The sequence below is a fragment of the Sebastes umbrosus genome, chromosome 3, assembly GCF_015220745.1.
Source record: "Sebastes umbrosus isolate fSebUmb1 chromosome 3, fSebUmb1.pri, whole genome shotgun sequence".
Classification (NCBI taxonomy): Eukaryota; Metazoa; Chordata; class Actinopteri; order Perciformes; family Sebastidae; genus Sebastes; species Sebastes umbrosus.
The window spans coordinates 15,913,934-15,930,812 of record NC_051271.1 but is presented as its reverse complement, the minus strand read 5'-3'; the positions used below and the strand labels follow the sequence as shown (position 1 = coordinate 15,930,812).

The 16,879-nt window shown below is 41.0% G+C and overlaps 1 protein-coding gene across 1 annotated transcript; it reads left to right on the top strand.

Moving 5' to 3' along the window:
- The first annotated feature begins 4,372 nt into the window (after positions 1 to 4,372).
- Positions 4,373 to 16,202, top strand: prokr1a (prokineticin receptor 1a). The gene is made up of 3 exons (XM_037765808.1): positions 4,373 to 4,530; positions 8,897 to 9,358; positions 14,355 to 16,202. The coding sequence occupies exons 2-3, from the start codon at positions 8,931 to 8,933 to the stop codon at positions 15,052 to 15,054; spliced, it is 1,128 nt and encodes a 375-aa protein (XP_037621736.1). The 5' UTR covers positions 4,373 to 4,530; positions 8,897 to 8,930; the 3' UTR covers positions 15,055 to 16,202.
- The last annotated feature ends 677 nt before the right edge of the window (positions 16,203 to 16,879 follow it).

The following is a 16,879-nucleotide window of genomic DNA, read 5'->3' as shown; positions in this document are numbered from 1 at the left end:
TTGTTGTCTTAGATGTGAGTTTTCCTCCTGGATCTTCAGGAACAAATGTGATCAGTTGAATACCAAAGCCCCTTAAACGTTTGATATTTATAATAAATAGGGCTGTCAATCTATTCAAATTGTTAATCGTGATTAATCACAAATTAATCACACATTTTTTATCTGTTCAACTGTACCTTAAAGGGAGATTTGTCAAGTGTTTAATACTCTTATCAACATGGGAGTGAGCAAATATGCTGCTTTATGCAAATGTATGTATATATTTATAATTGAAAATCAATTAACACAAAACACTGACAAATATTGTCCAGAAACCCTCACAAGTACTGCATTTAGCATAAAAATATGCTCAAATCATAACATGGCAAACTGCAGCCCAACAGGCAACAACAGCTGTCAGTGTGTCAGTGTGCTGACTTGACTATGACTTGCCCCAAACTGCATGTGATTATCATAAAGTGGGCATGTCTGTAAAGGGGAGACTCGTGGGTACCCATAGAACCTATTTTCATTCACATATCTTGAGGTCAGAGGTCAAGGGACCTCTTTGAAAATGGCCATGACAGTTTTTCCTCGCCATAATTTAGCGTAAGTTTGGAGTGTTATTTAGCCTCTAAAAATCACAAGTTGCGTTAAAGAAATTAGTGGCGTTAAAAAGAATTTGCGTTAACGAGTTGGAGTGTTAACTTTGACAGCCCTAATAATTAGATAAAATGATAATACTGTAATGTTAGATAATGCCTCATTTGCATATTTAAACATACATTTTCAGAAAACTTGTAATACCAAAAAATATTTCTCTTAATGTAAATAATGAACTGAGGAAGTTTGATGGTGATATTGATTAGTTAATTTTTTTTACCCTATTCACTTGTAGTGTCTCCCATTAAACACTAAAAGTCTGGAATAACCTCTAATCCTGCACTTCCTACATGTTATGAGTGATTATAATCATTCATAAAAGTATGAGAATAAGCTGTAAAAGCATGTCCGTACAGAACATGTTCTGAGACTTCAAACTGTATTTTCAGTCACACTTTGTCCTCCAGCTGTCATTGATCTGTGTAATTCATTCTGCTGGCAGTGAGGACCATATTTCACCGTGTCGAGTGACATCGGTGTTGTTTTCAGCTCTTAAAAATTACCAGAGGAGAGTTATTGATCAGCAAGCAGCTGAACAAGTCCAAACGTCAACACTTCAGCACTTAGTGAACTGTTAATTACCAGGCAGATGACAGCAGGAGTTTATGGGACATGGAGGAAGAAGAAGAAGAGGAGGTTATTTACGGGTGGACGTCCTCACAGTGATGGGAGAGCTGGTTTAAATTCAGCATGAAGTGATAGTATCGACTGGTGCTGATGGCTGAATGATCATATCAGACTACAGAATTAAACAATGTCGACAAATGATCTTTTCAGTGAAGGTTCAGATCAGACAGATATCCATATTCGACTTATCTTGTATTGTATTTTGGGTTTCTACTAGAACATGTTTACATGCTTTAATGTTCAAAAACTCATTATTTTTTTTCAGTCAGGGCGTGCCAAACTAGCCGTTATGCAAATGTGTTACTTGGTGACATCACCACTTTATGGAAAAAAAGGCGGGACTTCAAGCGAGGCCTTTCAGGCAGTTCAGGAGCAGTGTTGGGGGGAGAGTAACTCCCTTTAGCGTGGACTTGGGGCTTTGTAACTTTTACATGCACAAAAAACTATATAACACACTAAACACACACGCATAATAGACATAATAGGTCCTCTTGTTTGAAGAAAGAAACGTGCAGAACTCATATTAATCGCACATTTTGCAGCATGTGAAAATCTGGGGAATAACGTTTGTCAAATGAATCTGACTTTATCGTAACCAGAGGAGAAATAATTACAAACAAACATCTGAGACTATTCTCTGCCACTGACAGTCTCCAGCCACATATAAAGCAGAAGTTGTCCGTCCTGTCTGATGTGTGTGTATGAAAACAACAGCAGCAGGACCCGAGCTGTGATCTGAGGTCAGCGTGGGTTTACTCAGCTGTATCACCGCTCTGCTGTAAATGATTGTTGTGGTCACGAGTGTTTCTGTACAGACGAATCCATCACAGCAGAGACCCTGGGAACAAATGATGGATGTGTTCCCAAAAGTCAACATCTCATATAAACGACTACTGGAGTGCGTGTGTGTGTGTGCGTGTGTGTGTCTCTAAGTCCTGTTGCTCAAGGCTGCAGTGTTCATTATAACCACAACATGAAATGCAGCAAACATCCGGATGATTCAGGTACTTTCACAGCAACTTTTTTGTGTCCCTTTATAGTAAATCAGTGTCTGAATGAGCACAAGCTGTGTATGCCTACGAGTTACTCCAGTTCACCCAAAGAATGATGTTTGCTTCTCAAACTATTTCATTTGAATAATTTTTAAAAGGAACAGTGTATAGGATTTGGCGGCATCTAGTGGTGTGGTTGCAGAGTGCAACTAATGAGTACCCATCCGCTCATTCCTCCCTTCCCAAGACTGCAGTAACGTGAGCTCAGAGGTCATCCTTATTATAACAACACTATTATAGGAGCAACCAAACACTGGCTCTAGATAGACATCAGATATAATAGTAAAACACTGACCGGGAACATTTTACTGCACAATGAGTACTTTGTAGTGCTTTTTGCTGATAATACTTTTACTTAAGTAAGGTTTTGAATGCAGGATTTTTTTGTGTGGTGGAGTATTTTCACAGTGTGGTATTAGTACTTCAGTAAAGAATCTGAATATTGCTCCACTACTGGTGGCAGCAGCTGCTGAAGGAGAACTGGAACACATCTACCTTCACATCCACAATGATCCAGCACGTAACTTTCTGCTTTTCAGGTCAACTGTACAATACAAATAATAGCAAACATGATGTAATCTTGAAGGCGGTTGACCTGCTGTTGAATGCAGCACTGAACAGCACTCAATGACTCCAGGTCCGTTCTTTAATTACATCGACGACAGCTGGAGAGATTACAGGTGACCCAACACCAGATGTCAGCAACCTGTGGCTCTCCCCCCCCCCCCCCCCCCCACCCCCACCCCCACCCCCCCCACCCCCTCTCCAGTGGCTCCTTTCGACAAAAAAATCATAAAAAAGAAAAGTCTCGTAGGAAAATAGAGAATTTAATAGTGCGTGGACAGATTCAACAACCAAAGAAGAAATTGAAAGACATTTCAAGAACAAGCATGCTGCATTTTTACTTTTTTGCATGCAGTATAAATGTGTTATTTGGGCCCGTTCTAAAAATTATGTTTTTGAATATTTCTGCATACTAGAGCATTCAGAGGATGGATGGATTTCCCAAGTAGATTGACAATAAGGGGGTCTCTGAGCAGTTTCCAGAACAGAATTGCTAGCCATCCAATCGCCGAAAAATAAAATTCTTGCAGAAATCTCCAAATATCAAAAGTTTTTGAAACCAAATCACAGCATGGATTTTTCTATGGTGTTCCTCTGTGTAACAAATGGTATCAACCCAAAAATAGCTGCAACAACTTTTGAGACATAATAGAGCTTGGGAATGACCATCATATGCTTCTATCATAATGTTTTAAGCCCTTATACACTTTCACAATTTATTTTAATTAATTAATTTGTTTTTATTTCTGATTTATGACTAGAGCAACTTGACACACAGTGCTAATTTTCAGGTTCCCAGCTTTCAGATGATGTACACCACTTATATGTGACATCTACTGCTGACCTGCTAACTCCACCTAAAGACCCCCTGTACCCCCCTAAAATAGACAAAAACGGGTCTATTGTGGGTCTCAGAGGGTTAATCTGTGGTGTACTTTTAGTTATTAGTAAAGTACTGACCTGAGCAAAATGAATTTCCATTTGGGGACAATAAAGATAGATAGATAGATAGATAGATAGATAGATAGATAGATAGATGGATAGATAGATAGTAACTTTATTGATTCCGAGGGAAATTCAAGTTTCCAGCATCACAGTTCCATAGTGCAAAACATGTTAGTAAAAAGGCAGTAAAAAAGTTAGTAGTGCAAAGTACAAAAAAATATACCAGATATAAAAATACAAGGAGATGAAGAAAACTGTTAAAACTGAATATAACGCAGAGTAACTCCATCTAATTAATTAATAATACATTACATTATTAAAAAGGAAAAGCAACAAATCTTCACATTTAAGGAGCTGGAACCAGGTAATGTTTTTAAATGTTAAAATGACTTTAACCATCAATATAGTCATAGTCAATTAATATTCTGTCAATTAACTAATTTATTAATTGATTAATCGTTTCAGCTGTATAAACTGTTGGGAAGCTTAACTGATAACAAAACATATTTTATAAACTCTTTGTATGTTTTGTGAGCAACAAAGGGGACATATATGACATCACAGCGCGTGCACATAATTTATGTTCTGAGGAATAAAGTGTGCGTGTGCGTGTGCGTGTTGGTTCGCTAGACGTCGTGAACGCGCCTCTAGGTCCTTTCAGTCATTCAGTGGATCAGAGCGCGCGAAGAAGCAGCTTCAGGTCTGTATCACTAATTATTATCAATCATCTCCTTTATTCACACATCAGTGTTCATTTCTCTCTTTGATTACGTCATTTAATTGAGTTATTAATGATCAGCTGGAGAATCTTTAAACCTGAATGTTGGATTTTTTACATTTCACACATTAAATGCAGATTTTCACCTGAAAACTTTCTGCTTATTTTAAATGTTAGTTGTTGTTGTTTTCACAAACACAAATACTGAATGTAAAATACCATTAATTCTGCAGTTCAACACGTGCAGAAATAGTTGGTCTTATATTCATATTATATATTCAGGTCGTCACTGCTCTCATGTGTTTCTTATGGGTTTTTTTATTTCTTATTTTGTAATCGAAGTAGTATCTCACGCTCTGATGTGGTTCCAAAAGTGTGGTCCGGGGAACCCAAAGGGTCCCGGAGAGAATTCAAGTGGTCAGAAGTTAAAAACATTTTTTTTTAAAAATCCTTCATATTTCATTATTATTATTATTATTATTATTATTATTATTATTATTATTATTATTATTATTATTTGCAAGATGGCAATGAGGTCTAAATTATACAGTTAGATACTGTAATTTATATATCTAAAATAAAATACCCTTAGTTCTGCAGTTCAACACGTGCATCCTGTAAATTTACAAATTTACAAACAAAACAGAAATTCAGTTTTATTTTACTGTGTTTATTCATAGGAGAAATCTATAAAAGTGGAACAATGCTCATAAATGTACTATTATGTAATAAGCAGGAGCATCTATAAACATATTAGAGCTGCAGCTAACGATTATTTTCATTTTTCTATCGATTAATTTGCCCATTATTTCCTTGACTCATTGATTAATTGTTTAGTCTATGAATAGTGTAAAAAAAAAAAATGTCAGAGTCCATTATGATGTCTTCAATGTGCTATATTTTGTCCGACTAACTGTCAGAAACCATAAATTATTAAATTTACTGTGATATATGACAAAGAACAGACAATCCTCACATATGAGGAGCTGGAACCTGAGAATGTTTTTGGCATTTTTTGGCTTGAAAAATGACTGAAACGATTAATCGATTACCAAAAGAGTGTCTTATGATGGACAGACAACCTAACCCTAACCCTTAATTGACTAATCACTGCAGCTCTAAACAACAACTACATGGACAACAACATACAGTATGTATAAACAGGTCAAACTGTTCATGTAAACAGGAAACAAAGACACATTTAGGTGAAAGGGAGTGCAAAGAGTACTGCCATAAATATTGAATGAGTAATGTGAGAAAGGTGGAACCATTACATGTGCATATATGCATGTACACATGTAATATAAATTGGTTAACAGATTGGAGTAATTTGTCAGTGGAAGCCCATTAATGCCGTGAAAATAAATAATTTATTTATTAATCTTTAATTTATAGATTTTTCTGGCAGTAACAGATTTCCTTATGAGTTATATTTATTAATAGTACCTATTTTTTAATATAACATGATCTGCTATGATCTACAGCAGGTAGGTGTGGCTGAGGATCTACTTCATGATGAGTTCTGGTTGAGTGACCTTTAAATGACCTGTGGTGGTAAAAGGTGAATTTAGGTCAAACCTTCCACTGACTCCGCTGGCCTTTCATTTAGAAATAATATGAGAACAAACCTAAAGACAGTGGAAACATCTGCTAAGATGTCTTTGCGATGTAGCATGATGTGAATTTTTTGACTGACACTTTTTAAATTAAGATTAAACTATGTGTGTACTTGTGTATGGAAGACCATTCATGCCAAGAAAATAAATATATACATGAAAAGTTAAATATAATCATCAAACTTTGCAGTTTACCATTATTAATTATGATTATTAACTTTATCTGCAAAATGTCTTTGATATATTTTTTTTATGAGACGCTACACTGCCAATATTTCAATGTATTATTATGAGTAAAAGCCGTTTCTCACCAGTGCGATGTGAAAATGTAGTGCGGAAATGTGGAAAATTTGCATATAGGTGACAACTATGCATACCCGGTCCAGTGCGAATTATCCACATTTCCGTGTTCCATTTTTGCAATGAGTTTCCTCCTAAAAAGTGCCGTGTCCGCTCCACACAACAAAAACCTCTACAGACAGAGAATGTCTAAGGGGCTAATGTTAACTACACAATACATAAACTAATCGGACCCCAAACGTGAAGTTAATGCTGCTAGCTGTGGTGGGTAGCCCCGCTCCATGATCAACATATAGCAAATGCATATCAGCTACATTACCGGCGGCCGTGAGCTAGCCAGTGGGGCATGCTCACATACAGTGTGCACACACAGCGGCCCGGCTATGTCAACAAAGCACAGAGTTGCGCTGATTACAGCACAAACAGAGGGAGAGTGACTTCATTCTCTGCTCATGTAGACATTACTCCTCTATATCTTTACATAACTAATGATTGTTTGATGCTACATTGATGCTCTGGATATCGTATAGATCACCTTTAAGTAACATTGTCGATGCAGGTCATTTACTTTAATACTTTTACTTCAGTAGAGGATCTGAATACTTCCTACAGCCCAGCTGACTCCTGCTGAGCTTCAATTTACAATCAATGAGAACAAACCCACTCTGATGCAGCTGACTCTTGCGTCGGAGCGGTAAAAGACTTTTTCAGACGTCAGAGGTGAGACGTAACATTCCTCAACCTGCGAACAAATCTAACAAGTAGACTACATGGACACTGTAACCTAGCAACACCATTAGCAAAACTATGAAAATAATGCATCAAATAACTCAGATCCAACATTTCTCAAGTTACACTGAGCGGCCAAACAGCTGTCTGTATGTCAAACACTAAATCTAGTGTCTGTACTGTATGTGTGTGAGAGGCCCGAGATATACTGGTGACCTGTCCAGGGTGTACGCTGCCTTTCACTCAGTGCATGCTGGGATATCGGCTCCAGTGCCCTGCCACCTTATACATGACGTTAAAGCACAAGTTATATCCTGTATTTTTCTTATTGTGAACTGAAAAGACCAAACCAACAGTGAATGTATCTACTAACAAGTATTGTGTGTATATCAAAGCCTGATATATATTCTTCCTCTGAGCCATGGAGCTCAATTCTTATCCAACAACTATTAAAAACACATCAATGAGCCTCACTGTGTCACCGGGTGGCATGTTCCTTCATCACCATGAACACACACTGTAGTTTATTTTGACTCAATCCCACATACACCGTCCTGCTGCCACTAATACTCACTAGAACACCACATGTGGATTAATCCGTCGCTGAAAATAGTCTCCAACAAATGCACCATTTCCTCCTGTTTGTTTGATAAAAACTACAGTGAGCAGCTGTTTTTAGGAGATAACAGATTTTTCTCCACACTTTAAAGGCTCATGTGTTCCTACAGGATTTGACCTCATAGGTGCATTACAATCTTCAAAATGACTGATTATGACTCTGATTGGTCCAAGACGAACTACAGCTACAGCTCAAAGCTAGGAGATGGAAAATGCGTCATTGACTTTGGAAACATATTTGCTTTAGAGTTGAGATTGGAAGTTCATTCTTGACCTTGAAACAGTAGCTGACAAAAGTAACTAGTGTCACTCTACTCTATATCCATAGACTGTATATAAGAAATGGACGTAGTCACCGTGACATCACCCATTGGTTTGTGGACTACGGTTTTGAAGCCTCCAGTTTGACATTTTGGTCGTCGCCATCTTGGTATTTGCAACCAGAAGTGACACAAGAGGGTGGAGCTGAATGCTGAATAAGACATTTTTAGGCGACCAAAATGGTTTTAATTAACTTTCATGAACTGAAAACACATTGTGAAAGGGTTGAAGTTTTAAGACGAAAACAAGGACAACTCCCAGACTGGACAACGCCGTGGTAGCGACCTGTCAATCATAAGGTAGCCACGCCCTAAAGCATACCCTGCTTTATGGTGTATTTGACTCTAAATGGGACCATAATTTACTAAATGAACATCATGCTGTATTGAAGAAGACTTGAAACTAGCGATTGAGACCATAAACTCATGTTTACAATGTTTACTGAGGTAATAAATCAAGTGAGAAGTAGGGCCATTTTCTCATAGACTTCTATACAATCAGACGTCTTTTTGCAACCAGAGGAGTCGCCCCCTGCTGGCTATTAGAAAGAATGAAAGTTTAAGGCACTTCTGCACTGGTTTCACTTTTCAGACTCTGGAGGTCGCCGCCTGATTACATCACGATTCCCTCCTGCAGAATCTCAACTTTTAACTTAACCCAACTTAAAGGGGATGTCCAGAATAAATGGACATTGTGAACAGACTGTTATTATTTCACGGGAATCAAAATGTAAACTCTTTTTACTTCCCAAACCTTCCCTGCAGACACTCCTACCTGGGCATGTTGACCTGATCCAAAATGGACGACCCAACCAACAGCAGCTTGGCTCTATCAGACTACGTCCTGGCCAGTGACAGCCTGGACTATGAGATTCCTCTCGACGAGATCCCGGACACCACGCAGGGCCAGGCCTTCTTCGTGGCCACCATCGTCATCGCCGTGGTCCTGGTGGGCATCATGTTGGTCTGCGGAGTGGGGAACTGTCTGTTCATCGCCAGCCTCGCCCGCTACAAGCAGCTCCGCAACCTGACCAACCTGCTGATCGCCAACCTGGCCGTGTCGGATGTGCTGGTGGCGGCGGTGTGCTGTCCCTTCCTGCTGGACTACTACGTGGTGAAGCAGCTATCGTGGGATCACGGCCTGCTGCTCTGCGCCTCCACCAACTACCTGCGCACCGTCTCCCTCTACGTGTCCACCAACGCTCTGCTGGCTATCGCTGTGGACAGGTGAGCCCACTTGTCATCACACACATGTAGTCCAAGTGTAGGTTTCCAGTACGTCCATGAAGGTTTTTGGTTAGATTGCAAGATTAAAAACAACTTGGTGAGGTTTGGAGAAAGCAGGTCAAAATCCAGGTAAATCCAGAATGGGTAACAGGAACAAATACAAATGGCTGGAACTCAAAGGCAACTTTGATGAACTGGCAGAGGAACAAAGGATCTGGGCATGTATACATGTAGTGAGAGGCTGATGAGGGAATGAGGTGACGGTGGGGAGCGTATAGGTGAGGAAGGTCAGGTAACTGCAGGGCTGATGAGGCGGACATTATTGTGACACCATGTGGTTAAGGTTAGGGAATGACAGGGGTCATGGTTTAAAGAAGCCAATGCTGACAAATGCCGACCTTACACCAAACGACTTTTCAAGCGATTTCACTGTCGCAGACATATTTTCAATGTCGAAATTAAAATGATGAGAGTTTTGCTAGAGTTGCGGCGTGATCTCGGTCGTTTAGTGTAAGGTGGTCATAAAACTCAGTCCAAGCTTTCTTAAGTCCAAGCTTTTTCTCGTCTTGATGTTCTGATATAATCAAACAAGTTTAGTAATGGTGCCTTCAAATGAATATCGTGAACTCGTGTTTACAACTTGGGTAGTCGTGTACACGATATGCTTGGCGTTCAAGTGGTTAAGTCGTGAAGAACACCGCTGCTACGCAACGGCAATATTAACGTTACTGTCGGTGTCTAGAAGACACAGAGGCGAACAATTTAGCAAGATAGCAAGTGGGTAACATAATGCAGGAAATGCAAAGGCGTAATGAGGAAAGAGAGGAGGCCGTTGGGAATATCAGCATTATCCTCAGACTTATTTTAAATTATGAATAAAAACAATATAGACTAGTGAAACAAATGTTCAATCTAGAGGTTATAAATCTGACATGACACATGATTCACTGTACTGTATGTCCTGTTTCCTCTCTCATATTTATCCATTTCCTGTCATTTCTCAGTAAATCACATCTGAATTTGGATGCTCACTGATCCGAGACATGTGACCTTTGCCCTCTATCCATCAGTCTGCAGTGATGTAAATAAAAACTGTGTGACTACTCCTCAGTAATCATTAGAAGGGGCGTAGACACATGAACTACATCTGTTCACGGCAACTGTCCACCTCCATGTTCAATTATTGTTTTGTCTGTGGCGGACCATACTTGCCAACCTTGAGACCTCAAAAATAGGGAGGATTTCAACATCTGAGCGGGGGGGTCTGGCGGTCCTCCCCCAGAAAAATATGAGTTTCGAAGACATTGTTTCCTCACTGAAGGTCTTTTCAGACACAACATGACAACGGCACCACTGCGCTCTGAAACCCATTATTTCCAATGGCTTGCGCCACGCCATGACGGCTTTTCTCTGCATTGAGGTAAGCCCAACTGCACGCTGTGATGTGCACTGAACCCAGTGGCGAGTGCAGCTCAATATTGTTTTTGCGAGCAGCTCTCTTCTACCAGGAAAAAAACATTAGGTGTAGCTGTATTGTCGTCCAGGTGGAAACATTATGGCTTAAACAGGCTGTACAGCGCCAGAAACAGGTCAAGAAAACAAAAAGGAAATGTATGTTTGTGCAAATGTATGTTTATATTTATTACTGGAAATCAATTAACAACACAAAACAATGACAAATATTGTCCAGAAACCCTCACAGGTACTGCATTTAGCATAAATAAATATGCTCAAATCATAACATGGCAAACTGCAGCCCAACAGGCAACAACAGCTGTCAGTGTGTTGACTTAACTATTGCCCCAAACTGCATGTGATTATCATAAAGTGGGTATGTCTGTAAAGGGGAGACTCGTGGGTACCCATAGAACCCATTTACATTCACATATCTTGAGGTCAGACGTCAAGGGACCCCTTTGAAAATTGTCATGCCAGTTTTTCCTCGGAAAAATTTACCGTACTTTTGGAGCGTTATTTAACGCCTCCTTCGCGACAAGCAAGTACGGCATGGTTAGTTTCATATGATGGCAGTATCTTCACAGTATCTTCAACTTAAAAGCTGCAAGCGTTAATGCTTTTAGTGGCATTAAAACCAATTTGCATGAACGTGTTATTATTGCGTTAACTTTGACAGCCCTAATTTAGAGATCTTGTGGATAAGTTGAAGGTTTGGCGCTAAATGAAAGATGATAGGAGGTCAATTCATCCTTTGGGATCAATTGATATAAAGAGAAGAATATGAACCGGAGATTCCTATTCCTTCCTTGATTCTCTCAATTTACCTTTCTTTCTTTCTTTTTCTTTCTTTCTTTCTTTCTTTCTTCCTTTCTTTCTTTCTCCCTCTCTGTGTAGGTGTGTGTTCCTCTGATCGCCTCAAAGCTTATTATTCCTGCATGTACATGACCGCCCGCTGAGATCACGTTAGCAGCAACATGTTTGTGTGGGAGAATAGCCGAGGGCCGAGTTCTGGTTTGTTTGTGATAACACACCTCCTCTCCGCTGCTACAGTAGCTGCTGCAGTGCTGTGATAGAGCAACAAACTACACACAAAATAAAGCTCATTAGCTGTGTTAGTCTGCACTTCTTCTTCTGCAGCCTGTTTCTGGAGGATGTGCAGACTAGCCTTGCCGTGCCACTAATGAACAGCTAAAATTGCTAATTTAGGTTATTTATGTGGTGTCACGACAAGGCTAACAATGAGGTCGACCTTCTTTAAGTGATGTGTCCTCACTCCTTAATCAGAATAATGATTCTTGTTCTTCCCATTGTGAATGCATAAGGCCCCCCTTAGTGCTAGGCTTTCCATTAACTATAATGTAAACCCATCCGGGTCAACGGTTAACGCTCAAGGAAAGTGCTGTGGTGACGTAGTTATAAGAATGAAAGAGACAGACAGGGCAGACGGGAGGGGAAGTGGATGGGTCCAACAAACACAAAGCTTTCATCCAGGAGACCGCTGTCCATGTGCCGTACTTTACATTTCACTTTACAATCAGCTGTTCGTTCGTCTCCTGTGTTCACAACGTTGAGTCACATTTTTAGTGTACAAACGTAGTAATTTTAAGCTCAACCATGTTGTTTTTTTCCTAAACCTAACTAATGCCTAGTTCACACTTCATGATTTTAGCCCTGATTTTCCGCTCCCTGACATATTTTGGTGCTTCCTGACAAAAGCACTAGATCAGAGGCAAATCGGCGCTCGAGCGTCATGTCAGACGCATTCCAGATATCTAGCATGCTAAATATCTGGACCTGTCGGGGACTCCGGCCACGAGCTACAGCCATGGGTTGTGGGGAAACCTGGGGGAGGAGTGGTCGCCTACTTACTGAGTGCTGCATTTGCAACACGGAGCAAAGTTGTTGCACATGACCGGAGCACAGCCAATAGGAACGCTCTCTCAATGAGATGACCTGTGATGGTCAAAGCCTCCCATCACGGGCCTGTAAACAGAGCCATGATGAGGTGCAGAAGTCTAGTTATCTCTCAGAACACTTGAATTACAATATGCTGAAAGGTTATCATGGAATTTTTGCCCAATGATGCCAAAAAGATACTGCCTACTGCCACTTTTAAAGACTCACAATTACAAGACAGCAAGTTGTGTAGTGTGAACAGTACAGTGATCTGACGAAAGTGATGCCGCTGGGTCTGACAAAGCGTCAGTATGTGACGAGTTGGGATGAGAACGTGTTGGCGTAATCCTTTAAACCTCAGCTTTAGGCTACTTTAAGATGAACCTCAACACCTACTGACATGCTAATGTTTGGCATATTAACATGCTATTGTGCCAACATACCAACTGTAAGCACTTGCTAACATTAGCATGCAGCAGGCAGACGTATGTTTGGCTGAACTACAGAGCTCCACATCAAACAGATCTCAGTACTCGGAGGACGACCTGACCGGAGATGATTTATCTATTTAATAAAAAGCTGCTTCTGGGCTTCCTGTCAGCTTCTGAACCAAATCCGTCATCGACTGACGCTCACACTTAAGGACCAGCAGCCCTGTTTCATTTATCATGGCCGACATCCCCTATAATGTATAAATAGCATCTGCAGGGAGGAAAGATGGATAATCTCTGTATATCCGGGGACGGTCAGAGTGGTTCCAGTTCAGTGTTCATAGCTAAACATCTGGTAGTGTGTCTGATTGTGTCCTTCTCAGCTCTGCATCAAGGGTACAGATTGGCGTTATCAGTCGCTATAAGCCTCATAGATGTGGGTCAATTGGGGCCTACTACACCCATTAGTAGCTTTTACCATCTATTCACATGGTAGATCACCGAAAGGACGTATAATAGAACATGACAGTGACCTCTAGTGACCGCAGTAATTATGACAGGAGTAGAAGCAGAAGTCAGGGGCTGTAGTATAAACAGCGTGAAACTCAATAAGGGGTAGAGGTTGGGGGCAATGGATGGGACACAAAACACAGGGTTTCCACCTAAGAGACTGGAATTCGCATCCCGTGTGAAATCAACAATCTGTTATTTTTGGCCAAAACACAATGTTTTCCACTAAACTTAACTAAGTGGGTTTTTTTTCCCGCATAAACCTAAAGAAGTTGTAGTTCTGTTGACTAAACCTAAATAAAGTTGTAGTTTTGTTACCTACACCTAAAGAAGTTGTAGTTTTGTTGACTAAAGAAGTTGTAGTTTTGTTGCCTAAACCTAAATAAAGTTGTAGTTTTGTTACCTACACCTAAAGAAGTTGTAGTTTTGTTGACTAAACCTAAAGAAGTTGTAGTTTGTTGCCTAAACCTAAAGAAGTTGTAGTTTTGTTGACTAAACCTAAAGAAGTTGTAGTTTTGTTACCTACACCTAAAGAAGTTGTAGTTTTGTTGACTAAACCTAAAGAAGTTGTAGTTTGTTGCCTAAACCTAAAGAAGTTGTAGTTTTGTTGACTAAACCTAAAGAAGTTGTAGTTTTGTTGACTAAACCTGAAGAAGTTGTAGTTTTGTTGCCTAAACCTAAACAAGCCTTTTTGTGTGCAGGTACATGGCCATCCTCTACCCTCTGAAGCCTCGTATGAAGTACCAGACGGCGTACTGCGTGATCCTGACGGTCTGGATCGTCCCCATCTTCATCTCCATCCCCTCCGCCTACATGGCCTCTGAGACGACGTACCCCCATATGGAAGGTGGCCCCCACAAGACCTTCTGCGCTCAGATCTGGCCCGTGGACCAGCAGGCTTACTACCGCTCCTACTTCCTCCTCATCTTCGCTCTGGAGTTCATGGGCCCGGTGACCGTCATGGCTGTCTGCTACATCCAGATCTCCAGGGAGCTGTGGTTTAAGGACGTCCCGGGATTCCAGACAGATCAGATCCGGAAGAGGCTCCAGAGGCGTCGAAGGACGGTGGTGGTGCTGATTCTGGTGCTGGTCGCCTATGTCCTGTGCTGGGCGCCGTACTACGGCTTCGCCCTGCTGCGGGACTTCTACCCCACCCTCATATCCAGGGACAGGAACTCCCTGGTGGTCTTCTACATCATCGAGTGCATCGCCATGAGCAATGGGGTCATCAACACCCTCTGCTTTATGAGTGTCCGACACAACACCAAGCACCTGAAGAAGGCGGGCAAGTTCCAGCTGAGGATGGTGACTTTTGCGGCCGCCAAGTCGGTGGATGAAGGGGACGCACGGACCTGCTCCGTCCGAGTGACGGAGGACACGGAGGGAGCTCGGCTGAAGTAGAGGTCAAACATCTGACAGATCTGCTGCAGCTCGCCCAGAAACAGAGCAAAGAGACGCACAGAGTGGGAATTTTCAACGTGTATTACCCGACCAGAGATGATGTGCTTCCAATAGGTGTAGCGGGCGTGGCTCATACAGCGAAGAAAAGAACAGTGGGGCCATGTTGTAGTTCTGTTTCTGGAAATACTGGATTTAAACGTTGGTCTCGCCTCGAGGAAAGATGTTCTTATCCTGGCAAGACAACCCTGTGTGATCATGGAAGTACTCGGAAGATGTTAACCGCTTTCGGACAACAAGTAAAAAACGTTTGTATTCCCCTACAAGCCTGCATCATAAACGGGGGCTACAAGCACGTGCAGCAGCGTAAAGTGCAAAAGATGCTGGCTGAAGTGGAATATAAATCCCCAAACCATCCCAACTCATCACATACTGACGCTTTGCCATCGGCTTCACTTTTCGGTCCCAATAAACACTTGCTTAGGTTTAGGCAACAAAACCACTTGTGCGCACAGGACACGAACAGCGGTCTCATGGATGAAAGCCTTGTGTTTGTTAGACCCGTCACCACACTCCCGGACCACTTTCTCTGAGTGTTTAATATTGACGTGGATGGGTTTACATGGTAGTTAATTGAAAGCTTGCCGCATTTCATAGAGGCGCTAAAGGGTGCCTTTTGCATGCAGCGCCGAGGGTGACAAAGCGTCGGTATTTGATGACCTGGGAATGAGAATGAGCTGAAATCAGAGGGTATGGTGATTAATAAATGCGCTCTCAGCCAATCACATCACTGATCTCATTGCTCTGAAACAGCTGAGCCAATCACAGGGAAGCATGACAACAATGACTCATCATGCTGCTGCCCTGATGATCTGCAGCCGGAGACTGATGGTGTGTATATTTAATCTGTACAATGATAAATAAATAATAAAAAATGTTGATGAAGTCGTTTATATGATCGCATCAATCCAACAATATTTCAGTTTGAATTCTAGTGTATCTCACGTCATAAATGGTTCCATCATATTTTAAAATGTGACAAAGCAGCTTATACACCATTATGCACCTCAAAATTAAAACATAAAACTCCACTTGGGACCACCACTTACTACCGCTAAGAAGTGTAAATAACTAATGTTTTTAGAACTACATTTCAGACCTAACAAGATGGAGAGTTTTTTGCACTGTATAGCAGTAGTGGAGGAAGTATTCAGATCCTTTACTTCAGCAAAAGTACTAATACCACACTGTGAAAATACTCCACTACAAGTAAAAGTCCTGTATTTAAAACCTTACTTAAGTAAAAGTATTATCAGAAAAATGTACTTAAAGGTATAATCTGTGGGATTTGGCAACATCTAGTGGTGTGGTTGCAGATTGCAACCAACATCCATTGCTCACTCCTCCCTTTCTAAGACTGCGGTAACGTGAGCCAGAGTGCAAAACCGTGGTAACGCCGTTCGTCTTGCTTGCCATCCTTACCATAATAACACTACTTTAGGAGCAACGGAAGTCAGACGGCAGCTGACGGTACCACAGTTTTACTGCTCACGTTACCGCAGTTGCACAGGCGTGTCTGAGAACTACGGTGGCCTTCAGGTAACGTAAAAACGTAAAAGTCTCTCTCTAGAGCCAGCGTTTGATTTGTCTATTCTACTGTAGAAACATGGTGGAGCAACATGGCGGACTCCGTGGAGAGGACCTGCTCCATATGTAGATATGAAGGGCTCATTCTAAGCTAACGAAAACACAATGATTCTTATTTTTAGGTGATTATACACTAACTAAAATAAAGTTATGAATATTATATTAAATTCCTGCTAATAGA